The 20700-nt window shown below is 37.5% G+C and overlaps 2 protein-coding genes across 4 annotated transcripts in view; both read left to right on the forward strand.

The window, feature by feature from the left end:
* Positions 1-20700, forward strand: part of LOC106067993 (2-iminobutanoate/2-iminopropanoate deaminase-like) — a 434175-nt gene that overhangs the window by 383504 nt on the left and 29971 nt on the right. The window lies entirely within an intron of this gene.
* The window catches only part of LOC106058790 (CAP-Gly domain-containing linker protein 3-like), a 31806-nt gene continuing 24345 nt past the window's right edge, over positions 13240-20700 (forward strand). The window contains exons 1-2 of one of the 3 annotated variants that reach the window (XM_056030621.1): positions 13240-13374; positions 14883-15028. In XM_056030621.1, the coding sequence (XP_055886596.1) occupies positions 14979-15028 (50 nt within the window). In that variant the 5' untranslated portion in view covers positions 13240-13374; positions 14883-14978. Of the gene's footprint in view, positions 13375-14882; positions 15029-19044; positions 19323-20700 lie in introns of those variants that run through there. The other 2 variants (XM_056030623.1, XM_056030622.1) reach the window with 2 other exon arrangements.

Consider the following 20700-nt stretch of genomic DNA (forward strand, 5'->3'; position numbering starts at 1 on the left):
CCAATCCATTAGAGAAAAAGTCAGGGCCCTAACGTATAGATATAGATACATGTTTCACTCTTTTTTTTTTTTTTTTGGAAAAAAGAAAGGGGGAAGAATTTTCTACGTTTTTTTGTCGACGTTTCGACGGGCCGGATAAAACCCCGTCGCGGCCCGGATGTTGCCCGCGGGCCGTACTTTAGGCATCACTGGACTAGTTCAATGTAGTATAAATTTAATAATCAAACCCTAGATATAATAATTCACTCATTTAGTTTATTTCTAAAGAAAAATGTTAAGTAAAATAAATACATTGCATTGTTGCATTTAGTTAGCAAACAGAATCTAGACTAAATCTATTAAAATTTAAACATAATGCGTTCGGAAGAAATATATATTAAATCATAATAGGCCTAAATGTAAATCGATTGTAAAATTAAAGTAACGGACCTCGGGATTAGGTGGAATAGTCCTTTGTGTGTGTGTTGTGTCCTCCGTCAGACAGCTATTGGCCTAAAGTATGACCAAAAGCATATTATCCACCATTCGATTTAGATCTTTCGTATCTTCTGGCTCAGGAACTCAGGAATGTTCTTATATAATTTGGCGCCACACTTTCAAGGAGGACCTCAGAGCATTGGACACCAGTTGAGAAGAGGCTTGATCAGACATTGCCAGTGACAGATATTTGTGAAGACAGCTGTTCGCCCAATGCGCCGAACGGCGCGGGAGGATCTAAGTATTTTCTGGCTCAAACTCATTCACATAGCAGATGACTTTTTTTTCCTTTGCCTTACAGCAGCGGTTCTCAACCTTTTAAGCTCGGCGACCCCTTTTTACAATCCCCCACTCTGCCGCGACCCCCCCCCACACACACACACACAGCAATAGAAGAGTGGACACTAATAATCCATATTTTTATAGGCGACCCCTGGCAAATGGTCAATCGACCCCCAAGTGGGTCGCGACCCACAGGTTAAGAACCCCTGCCTTACAGCATCCTTCATGAAAATAGGCATTCGTATATTAAGAAAGAAACTCGTACCCGTAGCCTACATCCTAAAGATTCTCTTTTGTATGAAGTTAACTCTAAAAAAACAGGTGTTTACTTATCAATGCACGGTTGAGAAAAGAATCCTGTCCTGTAACTCCTGTATGGTATTGCACGTCTCTAGATAGAATCTTTTCCCTTTGTAACTTCTCGTGTGACTAAAGAGTCTAATCCTTGATACACAGCTGCGGTCATTGACTGGGTATCTAGAGGCCAGCTCATTTAGGCTACTGGTAGCAACCATGTCTTTTAGTACATGAGAGCAAGCGCCGTAAGTAAACTATTCTGCCATCGGTGAGGAACTTGGTGTAGATGCCCTCTATTTGTTTAGCATAGCTCCAAAGAATATTGCGAAGAGTGTTGGAGTAAGCACACGATCCTGCTTCACACCATTCTCTTTAGAGAAATGAGCTGGTAGGTAACCAGGGGGCGGACTGGCTATATGGGCATTTGGGCAAATGCCCGGTGGGCTGGTACCCTAATGGGCCGGAAGAGCAACCGAAATGGCCGCATCGATGCCACTATGGTACGTATCAAAGGTTTTATAATATTCTCTTATAAAAAGGCCCTCTGAGCGTCGTGTTTAAAAACAAATCTTTCACAGACTCTACAGTGTAATACCATTTTAATTTAACACATTTTCCGAAATAATGTAATAGCCTTCATACGTAGACAGTGCTACTAGCAGGCTTCATCCTTTTAGGGCCTACATACTGAGCGATTAAAAAGCAACATAAGGCCTATATTTCTAATAAAGATGTAGAGTTCACTGTATATATGCATATTAATACATTATCAAACTTGACACAATGACTTTGAGGACAGGTAGACCTAGAAATGGATGCCCATCATATTATATAGAATTTGTGGGCCGAATTGCATAGAAATGCCCGGGCCGATTTTGACAGTCAGTCCACCCCTGTAGGTAACTATAAACTCTTTATCTCAGTAATTATATTTTCACCTTCTGTCAAAAATGTTCATTTTTTATATCTCAACATTATACCCTGTTATGATTAAACTTCGATAACAGTCTTGTTTGTAATCAGAAAAAAAAGTTACATTTGGTATAGAATTATAGAAGAATGCATGCTCTTTTTATATAACACAAATTAAAGTTTTAAAACCAAAAAATTAATTTAATGGGATCAAATCAACGATGTTATCGTAAATTAGGAGAGAAAGAGTAAATCAGATATTTGGGGAGGGAAAGCGGAAACACAAAGCGATCATGGGAAGTAAACAAAAAGTTGTTTTTTTCAGACGTTGCTTAGCAATGGTGCTTTTAGCAATCTATTACGTCATTGTCAGGACTGAGTTCTGGTCAGCCTGGGTCTCCTGTTTACTGTAGAGGAGAAGGGGGGGGGGGCAATCCAGGTTGTTAGTTTCAAAACTGTTATTGTTTTGGGTTGTTTTTATTTAGTGAGATGTTTGGAAAAACATAAGGTAACTCATGATAAGGGGGTGTTTTTGTTCCTAGTGCAAGACAGTTGGTTTCTTGTGGATATATAGTCAAAAGGTGGACTCTAACTATTTTTGCTGTATGATAGTGAAAATAATGGAATTAAAGATCTTATATGTCGCATTCTGAATCTTATTTTATCGTTGTATGTGTCACTATGATATGGTCCAGGACTTGGGTACATTTAGCATGAAAATGAGTCTTTGACATTTTGGGGGCCTGTCCAAAACAACTACATGCGATGGATGCATCAATCTCCAGTGAAGTATCTGCTGTATCCAGACAGCATATATCTCTGAGTACTGCAACCTGAAGTATCTACTGCACCCAGACAACGCATATCTCTGAGTACTGCAACCTGAAGTATCTGCTGCACTCAGACAGCGCATATCTCTGAGTACAGTAACCTGATGTATCTGCTGCACCCAGACAGCGCATATCTGAATACAGTAACCTGAAGTATCTGCTGCACCCAGACAGCGCATATCTGAATACAGTAACCTGAAGTATCTGCTGCACCCAGATAACGCATATCTCTGAGTACAGTAACCTGAAGTATCTGCTGCACCCAGACAGCGCATATCTGAGTACAGTAACCTGAAGTATCTGCTGCACCCAGATAACGCATATCTCTGAGTACAGTAACCTGAAGTATCTGCTGCACCCAGACAGCGCATATCTCCAAGTGTGTACTAATGAAAGAGTTCAAGTCCATAAGGAGCGGAAACTCGTCGTCTGTATTTTAGGCTGTTACTATCTAATAATAATGATTTAACATGCCGAATGTGTTCACTATTAGCAAGTAATAGTAGCACCCCTTCGTACGTCTAAACATAAGTGTATATGCAGGGCCAATTTCGTTCCTTATAATTGGATTACCAATACGCTCGTTCCTTAGATTATACTGAAGAAGCTGCTGCTGGATCTCATACTTATATGAATTTAACTTTTGTGGTACATTCTTTTTGGATTATACTGAAGAAGCTACTGCTGGATATAATACTTATATGAATTTAACTTTTGTGATACATTCCAAGTACCGATACCGCGCGTAGGTATAAAGCCATGTTGGGATTACCTGTTGGATTATCTACCTGAAATAGACTAAGAGAAATCACATTATTGGATAACCTTGGACAATTGTCTTTAACCTGTTGGAGTACCAGTTGAACAACATAAGTAAGAACAGAGGTATTAGTATTATTTTAATTTTGCTTTAATTGTTTTTGTATGTATAACATTTTGTGAGGTAATATTGTAATAAAGGACACTGCTCTAGGAAAATGTCAGAGTTTATACCTCGTCCATTTGAGGAGATAGTAGCCCAGGCTCAGATGTTGGGGTTTAAGGGCAAAACGTTAAAGAAATTTATAGAGGCCCAACAGAAAATTGACTCAGATAGACTGACAAGGGAAGCGGAGGAGAGAAGACATATAAGAGAGATGGAGGACAAACAACTAGCAAGACAACATGAAATGGATAAGAAAGACATGACAGTTAACGACAACCCCCAACAGAATAAACAGTTAGACAAAAACCTAAAATGCATGACAGACAACGAGGACTTGTTATTCTACTTAGAACTGTTCGAAACGACTGCTACTGCTAACGACATACCCAAGACAAGATGGCCACTTGTCCTCACTCACAAGTTAAATGAAAAACTAAAATTGTTTATGATACAAACAAAACTGATACATAACACTGACTATGATTTTGTTAAGGGGGAGCTCCTAAAACAAGCCCAACTCACAGAAGAAGCCTGTCGAACACTGTGGCATGAACTTTCCCCAAAGACGGACGATATGAAAGATTTTTATGTCCATTTGAAAAGGACATTTGACAACTGGCTTAAAACATCACAAACCCCAATGACAGTAGACGGTATAATTGACCTTATAATGAGAGACAGACTTTACAGTGTGCTATCTTCTGAGGCCCTGAAAGATATTTTGCTACGAAAGCCTACGTCAGCCCAAGAGGTCTTAGACTGTATTGATCAATTTAGAGATGCCACGAAAGGCTCCACACATATTGTAAAGGGAAGTAACAAAGTAACTAGTAACGATATCCCATATGTAGCTTTTGGTGCCACTGGTCAATCTAACAGTCGTCGCCCGAATAATATAAACACAGAGGGTACACAAGTGATATGCTATAGATGTGGAAAGGGCGGACACATTGCTCGATGGTGTCGGGTAAAGATAAATGAGAATAGAGGGACAACACAGCAATGACTAAGAGTATTACCAGAAAGGGGGCAACAAGTGGGATTATTTGCATGTCACACTGATACATATAATTTTCTAGATTATAAAGATAAATCAGTTGGTGGATTGAAAATAGTTGAGGGATTTTTAGGAGATCGAAGGGTATCTGTCCTACGAGATACAGGGGCGAGCATAATTGGGGTCCGAGAAAGTTTGATAGAAGAAAGTCAGAAGATAGATGGGTTTTTCACTTTAAAATTAATAGATGGACAAACTTTTCAGTATCCACTTGCTTGGATAGACATTGATACTCCATTTTTAAAAGGAGTCTTTGTAGCGGCCATGTTCAAGGACCCAATAGCAGATATTATTATTGGAAATGTTGGTCAGGCTAAAGCATTTTTATATGGGAATGCTGTTACTAGGGCAATGGCGAAAGCAGAAGACAATAGGGTCAAATCGGAAGATAATGACAGGATTGGTCTAAGCAAGTGGATGGAATTGGACAGTGATTTTAGAGAGGATCAAAGAAATGATAGTTCGTTAGTTAGATTATGGGAAAAGGCGAAAGCAGGAACGGTCGAAGATAAGAAAAAGGGATTGGTATCATTTATAGTGGAAGAAGGTCTACTTTACAAAGAATTTGAGAGAAAAGATACCCCTGGGGTAATAGAACGACAACTTGTAATCCCCACGAATAGACGTGAACTAATATTAGAAATAGCACACTCTACACCTTTAGCTGGACATATGTCTATAAATAGAACCAGATATCGGGTATATTCGCATTTCTTTTGGCCTGGGGTAGATAAAGATATAAAAACATACATTAAATGTTGTGACCTTTGTCAAAGAGGTAGACACCCAGGAAAAGCTGGAAAGGTAGAACTAGGGCGCATGAATATTATTTCCACTCCATTTGCTAAAGTTGCTATTGATATCATAGGACCACTCCAAATGACAGATCGGAAGAATAGATTCATTTTAACGTTGGTTGATTTGGCAACAAGATGGCCGGAAGCTGTACCACTACCTAATACAACAACACCAGTAGTAATAGAAGCTCTAAGTGCTATTTTTACTAGAATAGGATTCCCGGAACAGATACTCTCTGATAATGGATCTCAATTCAGATCCGAATTATACAAAGAAATATGTCAGTTTTTTAAAATAAAGATTGTTAAATCAACACCATTTCACGCCATGTCAAATGGGGGCGTAGAACGCTTTAACGGGACCTTGAAGTGCATGCTGAGAAAGACGGCCGAAGCTGAACCTAAGAATTGGGATAGAGTTATAAATGCACTTCTGTTTGCGTACAGAGAGGTACCAAATGAGTCTACTAACATTTCCCCTTATGAAATGTTGTATGGAAGGAAAGTCAGGGGGCCTATGTCAATTCTAAAAGATCTTTTTACTAATCAACAGGTAGAACCAGAAATAAAGAATGTGTTTGACTATTTATTAGACCTAAAAAGTAGGCTGGCTGTGGCTTGTCAAATAGCTCAGAATAATAGCTCAAAACGTAAGGAAAATTATAAAAGGTATTATGATAGAAATAGCAAAGAAAAAGATATTCAAACAGGTGATTCTGTCCTTTTACTGAAACCACAGAGACAGAATAAGTTAGCCTTGCACTGGGAGGGGCCTTATAAAGTAGAAAAAAGAATTAACAAGTTTAATGTAAAAATAAAGAAAGGCAATCGAGTAAAAATCCTTCATGTTAACAGATTAGTAAAATATCATGAAAAAAACAACACGGAATGTACGGGTAAAGAAAATAGTGATCTACAACTCTCGGGAAGTGCGTCTCATGTCTTATATGGGGGTCAAGGGGAAGAATTATTACATGCGTGCATAGCGTCCCTTGTAACCGACCAGGAAGATGATAACCAAGAGGATGAAGTTACTGAGTTACCTACTCTTGAGAGTACAAATTCCAGGGAACATATTAGTATCAATACTGAATTAACCGAATCCCAAAGAGAACAGATTCAGACGCTAGTTGAGAAGTATAAAGATATAATTACTGATATACCGGGTAAAGCGAAGGTTAAATCATTCAACATTGAGCTCACAACAGAAAAGCCTATTACACTGAGGCCATACGCAGTTCCTATTCATATGAGAGATGTCTTAGACAAGGAGGTAGAGAACATGATTCAAATGGACATTATTGAAGAGTCTCAATCGCCCTATGCATTTCCTGTCGTTTTGGTTAAGAAAAAAGATTCAACAGTACGTACTTGCATAGATTTTCGGAAATTAAACGCGGTTACCAAATTTGACGCGGAGGCTATTCCAGACCAAGAAGATCTTTTCCTACAACTTAATAGTGCCAAATTTTTTACAAAGATAGATCTAACAAAAGGCTTCTGGCAAATACCAATAGAAGAAAAAAGTAGGAAGTACACTGCATTCAGGGTACCAAGTGGTCACTTTCAATTTAAATATCTACCGTTTGGTCTGATTAATTCTCCTAGTTTTTTTAATCGGACTATTAGGACCATTCTTAAAGGACTGGAAAATGTTGTGTTTTATTTTGATGACATTTGTGTATTCGGACATGACTGGTCATCACACTTAATAGCACTAGAGAAAGTGTTGTCCAGGCTAAAAGAATATGGGTTTACTATCAAGCCAAGCAAACTTGAAATCGCGTATCCTAAAATAACTTTCTTGGGTAATATTGTAGGTGAAGGAAACATATACCCAGAACCCAATAACAGAGACAAGGTATTAAATATAAAAGCACCAAAAACGAAAAAAGAGGTTCGATGTTTGCTAGGTATTGCTAATTTTTATAGCAGATTTATTCCAGCGTTCGCGGAAATAGTATTTCCAATTACTGGATTGTTAAAAAAAGGGACACCGACGAGGGTCAATTGGACTCCAGAATGTGACCGGGCATTAAGAAAAATTCAAATGTGCATGACACGGGATCCTATACTGAAATTACCAGACGTTAATAGACCATTTATTGTGCAAACAGACGCGTCGGACATAGCCATATCATGTTGCCTTTTGCAGGAAGTAAAAGGAATATTCCATCCTGTTAAGTTCTTGAGCAGAAAACTGTTGCCCAGAGAACAACGGTATTCGGTGATAGAGAGAGAATGCCTTGCCATTGTTTGGGGGGTGCAACGCTTGTCCAGATATTTATATGGCGCTAAATTCACAATTCAGTGTGACCATAGACCACTGGCCTTTTTGAAGAGCGCAACATATGGGAATAATAGAATTTGTCGTTGGGCTCTATTATTACAATCATTTAACTTTAATGTAGAACATCTAAAGGGCAAACTAAATGTAATTGCTGACTTTCTATCTAGACTAACAGAATAGACCAACATGACATTGATTACAGATAACTGACATTCAATATTTATTCATTTCAAAGTTATTTGTTTGCTAGGATTGGGGATATGTAATTAACCGCCTTCTACAAAAGGTAGAATATATGTTTGCACAATATTTTTTGTTTACATGTTGATATGTGTATATATATATATATATATATATAAATATAATTGTAATTGCTTAGTATGTTGTATATAACATTTACATTTCGGAAAAATATGCTTGTTCACTGACTATTTTTTTGTTACATGTTGATATATATGTATATATATATATACATATAATTATTATTGCCTAGCAGGTTGTGTATAGTATTGACATTTCATGTGGATACATTTTTTTTTTGTACAAACTGTAGGCTATGTTTTAGTACCAAGATTACTTTTATTTGCATGTTGATATATGTACGTTTGGAAAATCTCTTATCGGAAGTTTGTCTGTTTCAAACGAACCCAGAAACAGACAAAAATTAGAGGGGGGAGAAATGTCAGGACTGAGTTCTGGTCAGCCTGGGTCTCCTGTTTACTGTAGAGGAGAAGGGGGGGGGCAATCCAGGTTGTTAGTTTCAAAACTGTTATTGTTTTGGGTTGTTTTTATTTAGTGAGATGTTTGGAAAAACATAAGGTAACTCATGATAAGGGGGTGTTTTTGTTCCTAGTGCAAGACAGTTGGTTTCTTGTGGATATATAGTCAAAAGGTGGACTCTAACTATTTTTGCTGTATGATAGTGAAAATAATGGAATTAAAGATCTTATATGTCGCATTCTGAATCTTATTTTATCGTTGTATGTGTCACTATGATATGGTCCAGGACTTGGGTACATTTAGCATGAAAATGAGTCTTTGACAGTCATTACAATAGTGCAATTTAAAATGTGAAAAAAACAACAACAAGAAAAGACAGTAATTTAAATTGACTTGGACGTCTTGGTCCTACTTCCTTCTAAGCTGTGACGATGATGGTCCGGCATCATTTTACGAGGCTGTTGATGTAAAATCGTACTTCTTGCAGTGGCGTAGCTAAAAATTTGCCATCATTTGGGGGCCCGGAAGGGGGAGGAGATTGCATTTTGACATTCGACATCAGCACACGAGATAATGGCGTAATAATTCATATTTAATGTAGGCTAAATAAAAAATTTCGACTACTCATTTGCCCCCCCCCCCCGTCAAGTGGGGGCTCGGGGGGATTTTCACATTGTCCCCCCCCCCCATCCCCCATCAAAGCTACGCCACTGCTTTTTTGGATGAATTTGTAAACTTTTAGTTCCTGCAAGATAGTGTCATACACTCCAAGAGGCGACTGGAAACATGCTGATGTAAGTCTCTGAGAAGAAGGCACTAGGATGCTGCAAAGTTAAAGCAATATTCACGCCTCAAACCCTGTAACTGGTCATATAGGCCTTTGTTTGGACGTACTGTCATATTTGAGTGTGTGTATGTGTGTGTGGTGCAGGGCGGGATTTAAATACGTGAAGACTCCGGGGCCGAATTTTTGAGGAGGCCCCTACACTTTTTAGAAAACTTAATAAAAAAAATACTAATATCTAAAAGCACGCATCATATAAAAGAAACGCATTGATTAATACAAAATACTATCTTATCTTCTTCTTATATTATATATACCGGTACAGGCGTTACTTCAAAAAAGTTGATTACGTCCTACGAGCCATGCATCATTTCATGCATGTTAACCAATGACTTAAATTCTGCAAAGTCACTGGTTTTCCTGGCAGGCTCAGGCAACCCATTCCATGCTCTAATAGTGGGTAATAAAAATACTAATATCTAAAAAGCACTACTAGTACATAAAATTGTATTTTCCTTTCTTTTAAAAATTCTTTAGTAACCAAATTTTAGTAACAAAAATGTAAGTTTTTAGGGTTTACACGATGTAGTGGAGGCACGGTTATAAAGTGCACGTTAACAGTTGGGCAAAGAAATAGATGACCTTAACATCATCTCCCCCATAGATGGGGAATCTTTAGTACGCGATGTAGTAGATCCAAAGTGTATTAATAGCACCTCAGCACACTATACTATAAGCAAACACTTTTTAACCACGGCAGTGTTGCCAACTGAAAGATTGTGGGGGCCTAGACGCTTCTTCTCCCTTATTCAAATCCGGCGTTAAATTGTACACAAATAGACATATGCTCTTATTACTTGTATCATAAACATCATCACTCATTTAATTAATTAGTAATTAGATTTTAGTAGGCGTCAATCAGTTAATTGAAGTTTGAACGCCATCCCCTTGAAAGGTAAGCAATTGAAGGGGTTTCTGCCACTCAGCTTTATATCCCAGTGATCCCATCTACAAGCGCAGTGATGCCCAAAATACGGCCCGCAAAGTGGTTCCATCCGGCCTGCCGAAATGAAGGCTCTCCAAAAAGGTTGATAAAGTTATTTTTACCTACGTTAGGGTCCTAACCTTATTCTCTAAAGGATTGTTGCTATGACCTTTAACAGTGTGTTTATGAACTGGGGCTATATATAGATGCATAATCTAACAAGAAAAGTTAACGGATCTTTACTTTTTTGTGGAACATGATTATAAGCCAATGTATTTGATTTGTAAAGAAAGTGTGGCTCTTTAAAAAAAAAAAAAAACAAATATGGCAGCAGTCTTGATTTGAGCCGCGAATAAAATATTGTTAAACTTCGCCTAGAGATTGAAGGATTGAATAGTTGTCAAAAAGAGATAAGAAAATAAGTTGGTGGTTAAACTGGATATAATGTTGCTCACATTTTAACTAGAGAAATGAAGTCATTTTTCCGAAGGGTAGAAAAGAATATTAACTTCAAACATCTCACTAATTAATGTAAGTACTAGATCCACGGGTTTCTAATAAAATAGTTTTAGTTCCATTTCATTACGTTTTTGTATCTTTTCGGTCATGTGGCCCGTGACACGAGTGTCGGAAATTAAAATGGCCCGCAGGTCAAATCAGGCTGGGCATCACTGTATAAGCGTATCTTCATCTGGCTTTTGGAACATTTTTGACTGCTTCGAACCCCCCCCCCCATTTTCGCTTTCTTTTTGTGTGGGGGTAGGGGAGGTGTCACAAAAAAGGTATATTTGTAAATTTGTAAAAAAAAAAAAAAAAAAAATTCGTTCACTTTTGCAATAATTTTGGTTCCTGCAACTAATTTTTTGAACTTCAAAACAGGATGCACTTAAATATGACACTGGTAATTTTGAAGCTACATTTAATTGGCTGCCTGGTCGTGCGGTTTGCTCGCTGGACTGTCGTTCAGATTTATCGATGGTCCCGGGTTCAAGCCTTGTCCGCTCCTATCCCCCGTCGTTCTGCGGGAGGTTTGGACTAGGAAGTAATTATAATCTTCAACTCTGAAGGAACATCCGAAACATGTAAAACATTTTACAACTATTGGTGGCACAATGGTTATTTGATTAATTAGTTGTTAAATGTTTCTATGCTAGCAGGAGTTGATCCGTTATTTGAAATTAAAAGTTATTTATTAAATAAATGGGTGAGAAAGGTATATGACGTAATCATCTTCTTTTTTGAAGTAACGTTTGTATTATATAATATAAGAAGAATAGATACGGTCACAGACCGCGGTCCCATATAAGTAGTAGCCTACATTAGTATTTTTACACTACCATCAATTCCATATTTGCATATTAGCTTATCATTTTATCTTATACATTTCAGACGTCAGTAAAAAAAAAAAAGAAGATATTATAATTACGTCATGTGTCAATCTAGTCATGCATGTTAACAATGACTTAAAACGTTAGTTTTCCTGGTGACTCAAGAAATCCATTTCATGGTCTAATAGCACTAGGAAAGAATGGACACTTGTTAAGTAATATTAATAGCCTAAATTTAAAAAAAAATCCAACAGTAACCCTAATAATAAGTCAACCAAGTGAATGTAGGCGTACCCTTCTCCCTCCACTTTACAGTATGTGAATGTGGTCACTGGAGACTATTATCAAATCTGGGGGTTTTGTAGACTAGCTTCTTGAGATTTCTTAAAATGTTGATACGCATTCACGGATTAAACAATGTTTATTATCATTATTTTTATGCTTGTTTGTAGATTCTAATCTGGTACAAGCCTTTTGAGAATTTGTTGTTTCACATCTAAATTTTAGATCTCGTTATATATTTATTATTTTTATTTTATAGATCTAGATCTATCTAGAATCATTGTTATCGTTAGTTTAGGAATCTAGATTTAGATTATGTAGATCTAGATCTAGATAATATTAATTATTTAATAGATCATCATCTTGACAATCTAGTAATCTAGTCTAGATTACTATTCTAGATTCTAGAGTCACTTAGAGTGACTAGGTCTAGAGTAATCTAGACTAGAGTTTAGAGTAGAGACTAGAGAGTGAAGAGTCAGACTCAGAGTCTTATGAAGTTATAATCGTAGACTCTAAAGTCTAAAGATAACATAAATCATAAACATTAACATTTATAAACTAAAGTATAAACTTTATAAATTAAATATTTATAAATATCATAATTGACATAATCATGATAATGATATATTCTAGTATATCAGATATAGATCTAATATATCATATACTATACATTTATGATTTATAACAATGACACAAAGTCATGTGTAACACTAGTAACAGTAACACTAACAGTGTTACGTGTAACATAGGATAGTCATGAATGACATGATAGATTGATTAATTGATAGTGAAACTGACTGTAACTTTGTAAGTCACTGTAAATAGTGATAATAGTTTAATAGTGTAAATAATATACTAAATAAATGAACTTTACTAAGTGGAAATAACTGTTTGTTACTTTACTGTCTGTTAGTTACTGTTAGTACCATACTTAGCACTGTAACTGTAGATACTAGCTAGAGTGACCCAACCCTCCAACACACAACAGTGATACAGTGTTGAGTGTAGTTCAGACTTCAGTGTAATGTAACTAATGTAAGACAAAGTAACAAAGATGCCTAGCCTGAAATTGAGATGGCAGATGGATTAAATTATTTAAATCTAGATCTAGATTATTCTTGATTGATAGATCTAGATCTATATTATTTCATATAAATCTTTTTAATTCTAACCTCAGATGACGAATTATGAGGATTAAAAAGTAGCTTTGTTTTTTTTAAAAATTGGAATCATTTGAATAATTTCATCTTGAATTTAGTTTAATGCTTTATTTTTCTTATAGTGTCTATCTAGATCCCCTAAACTGACTAGATCTAGCTAGTAATTTTTAGAATTCTAGATTCTAGATCTACTCTAGCCTGTGACTATCATTAGATCTACATCTGCTAGAATCTAGATAGTAATGGTAAGTAACCTTTTAGTACTTTTAGATCTAGATAATTATTTATTCTAATAATAACATTATAAATAAAGTTTAGACATTGCAACATTCCTTAAAGTTCAAAGCAGTACAGTGTACAGCTAAACAATCACTTCTTATAACGTAACCCTTATAATAGTAGGTCTCTAGTAGGTCTGGCAGTCATCCGTGTACACCTAAAATGTTCTATGTTCAGCATGTAAACTGCGATGACATATCCATCAGTCCTATTCAATCCCTCTTGTTGTATGAAGGGAGAGTAATCCTTAGAGGGATTACGGGCACGACATGGCCTAAAGTGTGCCGATGTGCCAAATAACTCTAAAACCCTACTCAATCCTTCATATCTTCTGGTTTAAACCCACTGATATATACTTTCTTGCATACAAAGGGAATGAAGTATTGATGTGAAAAATGTTCAATTGTTTGAGCAGTACTGCTACTTGCAATCATGTGCAGGACAGAAAAATGATACTTCAACCTTGTCTTTGACGACCTCCGTCATGAATATTTATGTTCATACTATTCAAGGCTGTTCTTGGGAAACCTGTTAGCAATGCACAGTAATGGAATAAAGTGGAATTTACTCTTGTAGATTTGTAATTTGTGGATTGAGCCATGATTATCCAAACCTTCAGCAGAATGGCAGGGGATGGTGTTAAGCAGGGTTCAAACTCGGGACCATCACGAGGACAATCAAACCCATACCACCAGTCAGGCAGCCAACATTTTATTATTACTGTACCTATTTTTAATTCGTTTAAAAAAACTTTCTTACTGCTTTTGTATGGCCTATTTTAGAAGCATGTTAAATGTGCTCTTTTGTGTACAAAGGGGGTGGGGGTACCTGGTAGAATGTATCTGTGGTGCTTTTAGTCGCTCAGTTACTCTCAGTCAGGATTTGTACTCAATGGTTTCTGTCACTCAGCCTCATATCCCACCTACCCTGCAAATTAGCGCTTCAATCTGATTAGCATGCACATGTTTATCTTGCTGTTGGAACACCGCAGATGCTCTTGGCTGATCCCTCTCCCCCCATTTTTGCTTTCTTTCTTTGGGGGGGGGGGGGGGGGGCACCCTGAAGATATATAGATGACATTTTTTTTTTCTTTTATCTTTACAATGTTTTGGGTTCCTGCAACTTCAAAACAGGATGCCCATGACACTGTTTAATTTTGAAGCTATTTTTGATTGTGAAATGGTTACAAGACTGGAGGGATGTCAGATTATCAAAAATGCAGCATCAGATTTTTTTAGTGCGTTGGATAATGAAGTGTCATACTATCAAGAGTCATTAGTATTATATTCCAATTAGAACAGATATATGGTTTGGTTCAGTTGACTTAGAACCAATGATATTTTATCAAAATTCAATGGTACAAAAATTTAAAAAAAGAAATCGAAACTTATTCAGTAATTTCATAAGTTTTTAAAATTTTAATAAATTGTTATGTATCAATAAACTATTAACCACTTGCGACTATTCTCATTAGGACAAAGTGCATATTTGTTCATCATTGTTTGCATGGACACCAACAAGTGCATTTAGTGTGTAACACTATCTAATTGAATGCTTAGCTGCTTGCTGCATGCCATTTACTGACACTTTGCAGTCTGGTCACCTAATACAAGGAATGAGGTAATGAATTTTGTGCATAAAATCAGATCATTTATATTTGTTTTTTTGAGCTGACATTTATTTACAACTGGTTTTCATAATGTTGTCTTGTTGATGTTGTTTGTGTGGATTGGTTGTGACTCATCTGACACCATCTGCTGTTTGATATGCTAACATCATCAAGTGTTCTGTTATCCTAATGCTAGATTCAGCCAATGCTTAAGACTAAAATATCAGAATAAAGGTAAATGCTTTTGCATATTTGAAGTAAGTTTTAACGGACAAATATTTTTTTAGGGTAGAAAGAATATTTGTATTTAATAACTAAGTTCTAGATGAAATAATATTTACAGTGCATTGACTAGAAAGGAAGGAAACATATTTGATGTTTTATAAAAGGTTACAAGGGATATGCATAATTTATTCCTCTATAACAGTGTTTCCCTAACTTTTCCCTTAACGAAACACTTCACACTTTCTGAGTATTTAGCAAAACACTTTATTTCACATGGTGGCCTACTAGTTAATTGTTCCAGTAGTTCATGGAACACCTATTCAGGTCTCGTGAAACACTTGGGGTTCTGTGGAACACCTATTCAGGCCTTGTGAAACACTCTGGGGTTCTGTGGAACAAAGTTTGGGAAACACTGTTCTACAATTTGACTTCTCACCTTCTTCAAGAAAGGTCTTCTATTATACTATCATCATCATCATTCCTTTGGGTTCCTCATGGAACAAAGGGCCTCAACAAAAACACATTACTCTCCATGGTCTCTTGCTAGTTTTTTTTATGGTTTCCCAGCTCTTTCCGGTTTTCTCTGCTTCCTTTAATATACTGCGTCGCCATGTTCTTTTTGGTCTTCCTCTACGTCTTGTTCCCTGGGGGTTCCACTCTAAGGCCTGCCTAGCTCTGTTGCTGGTATCTTTTCTAAGGGTGTGACCAATCCATCTCCACTTCCTTTCTAAGATCTGCACCTCTATATTTTTCTGCCCACTCCTATTATACTATACCATTGAATTTTTTTTGTTTGCATGCTCAATCTCTTTAGTTGAAGAAAGAGGGGAGATCTGACAGAAGGTTTCTGTGCTACCTTGAGGTGTTTAGGTGAACCCAACTCTGCCTCCTTGATAGGTAGCCAAGCAGTGTGCACCTTTTTAACTTGTACCCACTAATTCCCACATGGCATTTATTCCTACAGTGCACAACATTTTCTAGATTTCTTTTACATTGCCTTATACACTAGTACATTTGGCTTGTATGTAAGACACATTTTAATTGTTTTTTGTTTTTTTTCACTCGTCATCACTCTCCAAGCTATTGAGAAAAGTGTAGAGCTGCATAATAAATAAATAAATATATATATATATATATATATATATATATATGGCTCATACATCTGCAGCTGTCTTGTTGAAGTTTGGTTTTTATAGCATCCAACTGCTGGGTATTTTGAACTTTTGAAAAGCGTTTAAGTATGGCCATAAGTAATTTTCTCTTGTGCTGGTTTAAACGGAAGTTGTCGTTCTTTGCTGTGCTAGCATAGTTAACTTGATTGTATCCTACCTTAAAAGTCTTTTAAAAAAAAATTATTTGACAAATCAGCATAATAATGTGCTTGACATTTTAATCACAATTTGCGAAATTGTGAACATTTATTAAAATCTCATCTTAAGATGAAGCAATAGTTCCTCATCACAGGACATTTTACTAGATCTAGGTTTTTCAATTGATTTTACTGTCAGCAGTCCATTGTCATCAGCATTCTGAGTTTACTGTCATCCAATATGTTGAGTTCGGGGTTATCCATTATAGGCCTATTAAACAAGTGCCAATGAGTACGGGGGGTTTAAGGAATGTAGGCTGTTTGTGTTGCGTGTATGTGCGCTGCATCAAGTCATTGATTGGTTCAGGGGCCTAGTACACTAATATATAACAGTTCTAGGCCGTAGGTTATCAAATCATTGTATCGAATGACTCACTTTGTCACATGTAAATTATGAGTGAGTCTGGTGTGAATGTACACTTTGGTTTCTTATAGTTAGGGCCTATAATGTTTTTTGTTTGGTGTAATGCACAAATTGTAAGACAAATTTCCATACGGATAATAAAGATTATTATTATTATTATTATTAAACATTGAGACATAAATCTAACATGGCGGAAACCAAACATGACGACTTGTTTTTGAGACCAAGAAGAGAGAAGCCGTTGAATGTCACACAGAGACGCACATATATTTCTACTCTCCGGAAATGAACAGACAGGACAGATCTACCGATCTTTTCTCGACAGTTACTCTAGTCTAAATTTAGAAAGCCTTCAGCACAGAAGACTCAAAAGTAAAGTAGCAATTATGCATAAAACACTGAACCATAATCTTCAAATACAAAAACAAAATTTAATAAAATACTCAGAAAGACACAAAGATAAAGGCACATTCCTCATCCCATATGCTAGGACAAATTAGTACAAACGCTCCTTCTTCCCTGGTGCTATTAGAGCATGGAATGGGTTGCCTGAGCTAGCCAGGAAAACCAGTGACTTGGCAGAATTTAAGTCATTGGTTAATATGTAGGACGCAATCATCTTCTTTTTTGAAGTAACGTCTGTATTATATAAGATAAGATAAGATAACACTTCAGTGCTGGAACTATTCTACATGCAACCAGATCTACATCTTTCTTCGTCTGTTATTTCTCATCTCTTCAATACGAAGTAGTCGAAGGTCTCGCTGTGATCTTGTCCATGACTCTCTGGTCTGCGCCAAGTGGGCGGCCAAGTGTTTACAAGATGTCCTTCACCGTATTGTCACAACTACAGGGACACTGTGACTTTGTAAAAAGACTGTGTACATCTGACGCCCGACTGTGTTACAATCTTCATCGAATCAACACATATTTACGTTGTTACATTTAATCTTCAATATTCTCACTTGGGGTTTAGACAGCTGAATGTGTAACGCAGTGTTTCTCAAATCGTTTCTAGTGGTGTAGGCCTACTCTTAAATTTGAGTTTTCAATGTATTCCCAGGGGAGCTTAAGCCCACAACCACACCCCTCGGTTCTGAGCAGCTCTCTTCGACTGCTCCCATGTCATTCCAGTATCCTCAACCTCGCTGATGACTGACATCTTCCACTCCTAAATTTGAGGTATTCCTGTGAATCCCAGGGGAGCTTAAGGCCACAACCACACCTCTCGGTTCTGAGCAGCTCTCTTCGACTGCTCCCATGTCATTCCAGTATCCTCAACTTCGCTGATGACTGACATCTTCCAGGTTTGAGTGGGCCTGCCCACTTCCCTTGCGGATACCGATCTAATGTGCCTGCCTTGCAACGTTGGTTCTCTTGCTTAGCACTCTGCCACTATAAAGGGTTCTGATGTTCCAGGTCCCTATCCTGGCTGAAGTCTTGGTCGTCAGAAGGTTTGTCGGTGTGCTAGCTTCCCAAAGGCTTCCACCTTTAATCGTCATAGACTATTCGAGAGAGGAACCTTCCTGGCCAAGCTCTAGTTGGTTTGATGTGCACAAATTCAGCTTGATCCGAGATTGGGTGTGGGAGAAATAACGTGTACAAACTTTTTACCGGGCTTTGTTTTAAAAAAAAAGGACCCCCCTTTTTTTTTTCAATGTCAGCATGTCCTCCCTCACGACTTAAACGCTGATGTAATCCATTTGGTCTTCCAAACAACACATGGGTGTGACAAGTATCTCGTATTATCCTTTAGGAAACAACACAGAAGTTATAAACTTTTGTTGGAGTCTTCATCAGGTCCCACCCAGTTCTTACAATAATTAGGAAGTAATTGGCTTTGTGTTAATTGGGGCACACAAAACGTCGCTTCTGGAAGCAATGTAAACTCGTACGTTACAAAGTCTTTTATTATATTGAACTTGGAAGGTGGCATTTGAAAAAGTAAACTCTACCTACTTTCCGTTTTATAAAAAATAGATCCAACACAAATCCCGCAGTGAAACCTGCACGGCGCTGTTTTGCGTCGAGAGGAAACTCCACTTGTGCGGGATCGCCTCCCCAGTCGGAGTGACGTCACTGAGTGAGTGCGTGCCTTGTGTTTCTGATGAGCAGGGCGACTACGTTATTGTGGAGGACTTAATTAACATGCGGCTTTGGTGGGCTACTGGTGTTCACACTATCCACGGGAGTAGCTGAAATGAACAGCTTGCATTGTAATGAGAACTTCACGTACCAAAACTTTAAATAGTGTTGCCACTTTTCCTTTCCTCTCTTGGTTTAAACAGCTAGATCTAGGGGTTTTATAGAAAAGCCTCTAAGCAGGAGCAGCCGTTGCACTTTTACGGTAAGATCTAGATTCTAGATCTAGTCTTTTGTATTGGCTGATTTTTTTTTTGTCTTATCATCTTATAGATCTAGATTACATACGTTACTTCAAGAAAGAAGATACTTACGTCCTATGTATTTCATGTATTGTTGTTTTTCCTGGCTGATTCAGGCAACCCATTCCATTCTCTAATCGCACTAGGGAAGAATGTACGAATTTTCTCTAGCGAATGGAATTAGAAATGTGCCTCTTTCATTGCGTCTTTCTGAGTATTTAGTGTCTTGTTGCATTTGTAAATTATGGCTCAGGGTTTTATGTATAGTCGCTACATGTAACCTTTAATCCGTTGATTATTGAAACAAATATAATTACAAAATTGAACTAAGAAAAACCCTCTTCTCAATGTTTGACCACCGTAAACATTTTTTGTTCCACTTGACCTCTTTCTCCTTGGATCTTTTGGTCTGTCCACTTAGTTTAAAGTACTTAACTGCAGCCCTCTGTTCAGTATATATTACGTAAGATTGTAGATTACATACCCCTTCTTGTTGTCTGGGATACTTAACAAATACTGGTGTGAGCACTTTTCTTCCAAATGCATTGTACGTGGCTACGTCAAGACATGTGTCATCTAGATCTATATCACTTCTGTACGTAATGGCAAGTGGATGTAATCACTTTCAGTGGATGATCATTCCAACCACAGTTACCGGCCCATTTCCCACGTACCATATATAAATAGAACAGAAAAGCTGCGAGATTAGGCTGTCAAAGGAATTAAAGAATTAGAGAGTAAATTCTCTAACTAGGCATAAGATACTAGAAGTAAACTGATGAGTTTGTCGTTCATCCTCTGGTTGGGGAACTACTGTAGCTATTTAAATCGTCTGCAAGATAAACGATCGGAGCTCTTCGACCGGTTTTCCTACTGGAACTCTTCAGTACCGTCAAGCGATTTCAGAACCTGCCACTCAGTGTTACCTGAAGAAAGGATGATTAGAGACTAATATCAGCCTTAGAGACTTGCTAATAGTAAGCCACAAGGAAATACTGGCCGGCTTTTCTCTCTCTCTCTCTCTCTTATGGTTCTTAGAGCACAGAGACTTGCTAATAGTAAGCCACAAAGAAATACTGGCCGGCCTCTCTCTCTCTCTCTCTCTTATGGTTCTTAGAGCACAGAGACTTGCAAATAGTAAGCCACAAAGAAATACTGACCGGCCTCTCTCTGTCTGTCTGTCTCTCTCTCTCTCTCTCTCTCTTATGGTTCTTAGAGCACAGAGACTTGCTAATAGTAAGCCACAAAGAAATGCTGGCCGGCCTCTCTCTCTCTGTCTGTCTGTCTGTCTGTCTCTCTCTCTGTATGTCTGTCTGTCTCTCTCTCTCTGTCTGTCTGTCT

This window comes from Biomphalaria glabrata, chromosome 5 (assembly GCF_947242115.1).
Source record: "Biomphalaria glabrata chromosome 5, xgBioGlab47.1, whole genome shotgun sequence".
In the NCBI taxonomy this organism is placed as follows: Eukaryota; Metazoa; Mollusca; class Gastropoda; family Planorbidae; genus Biomphalaria; species Biomphalaria glabrata.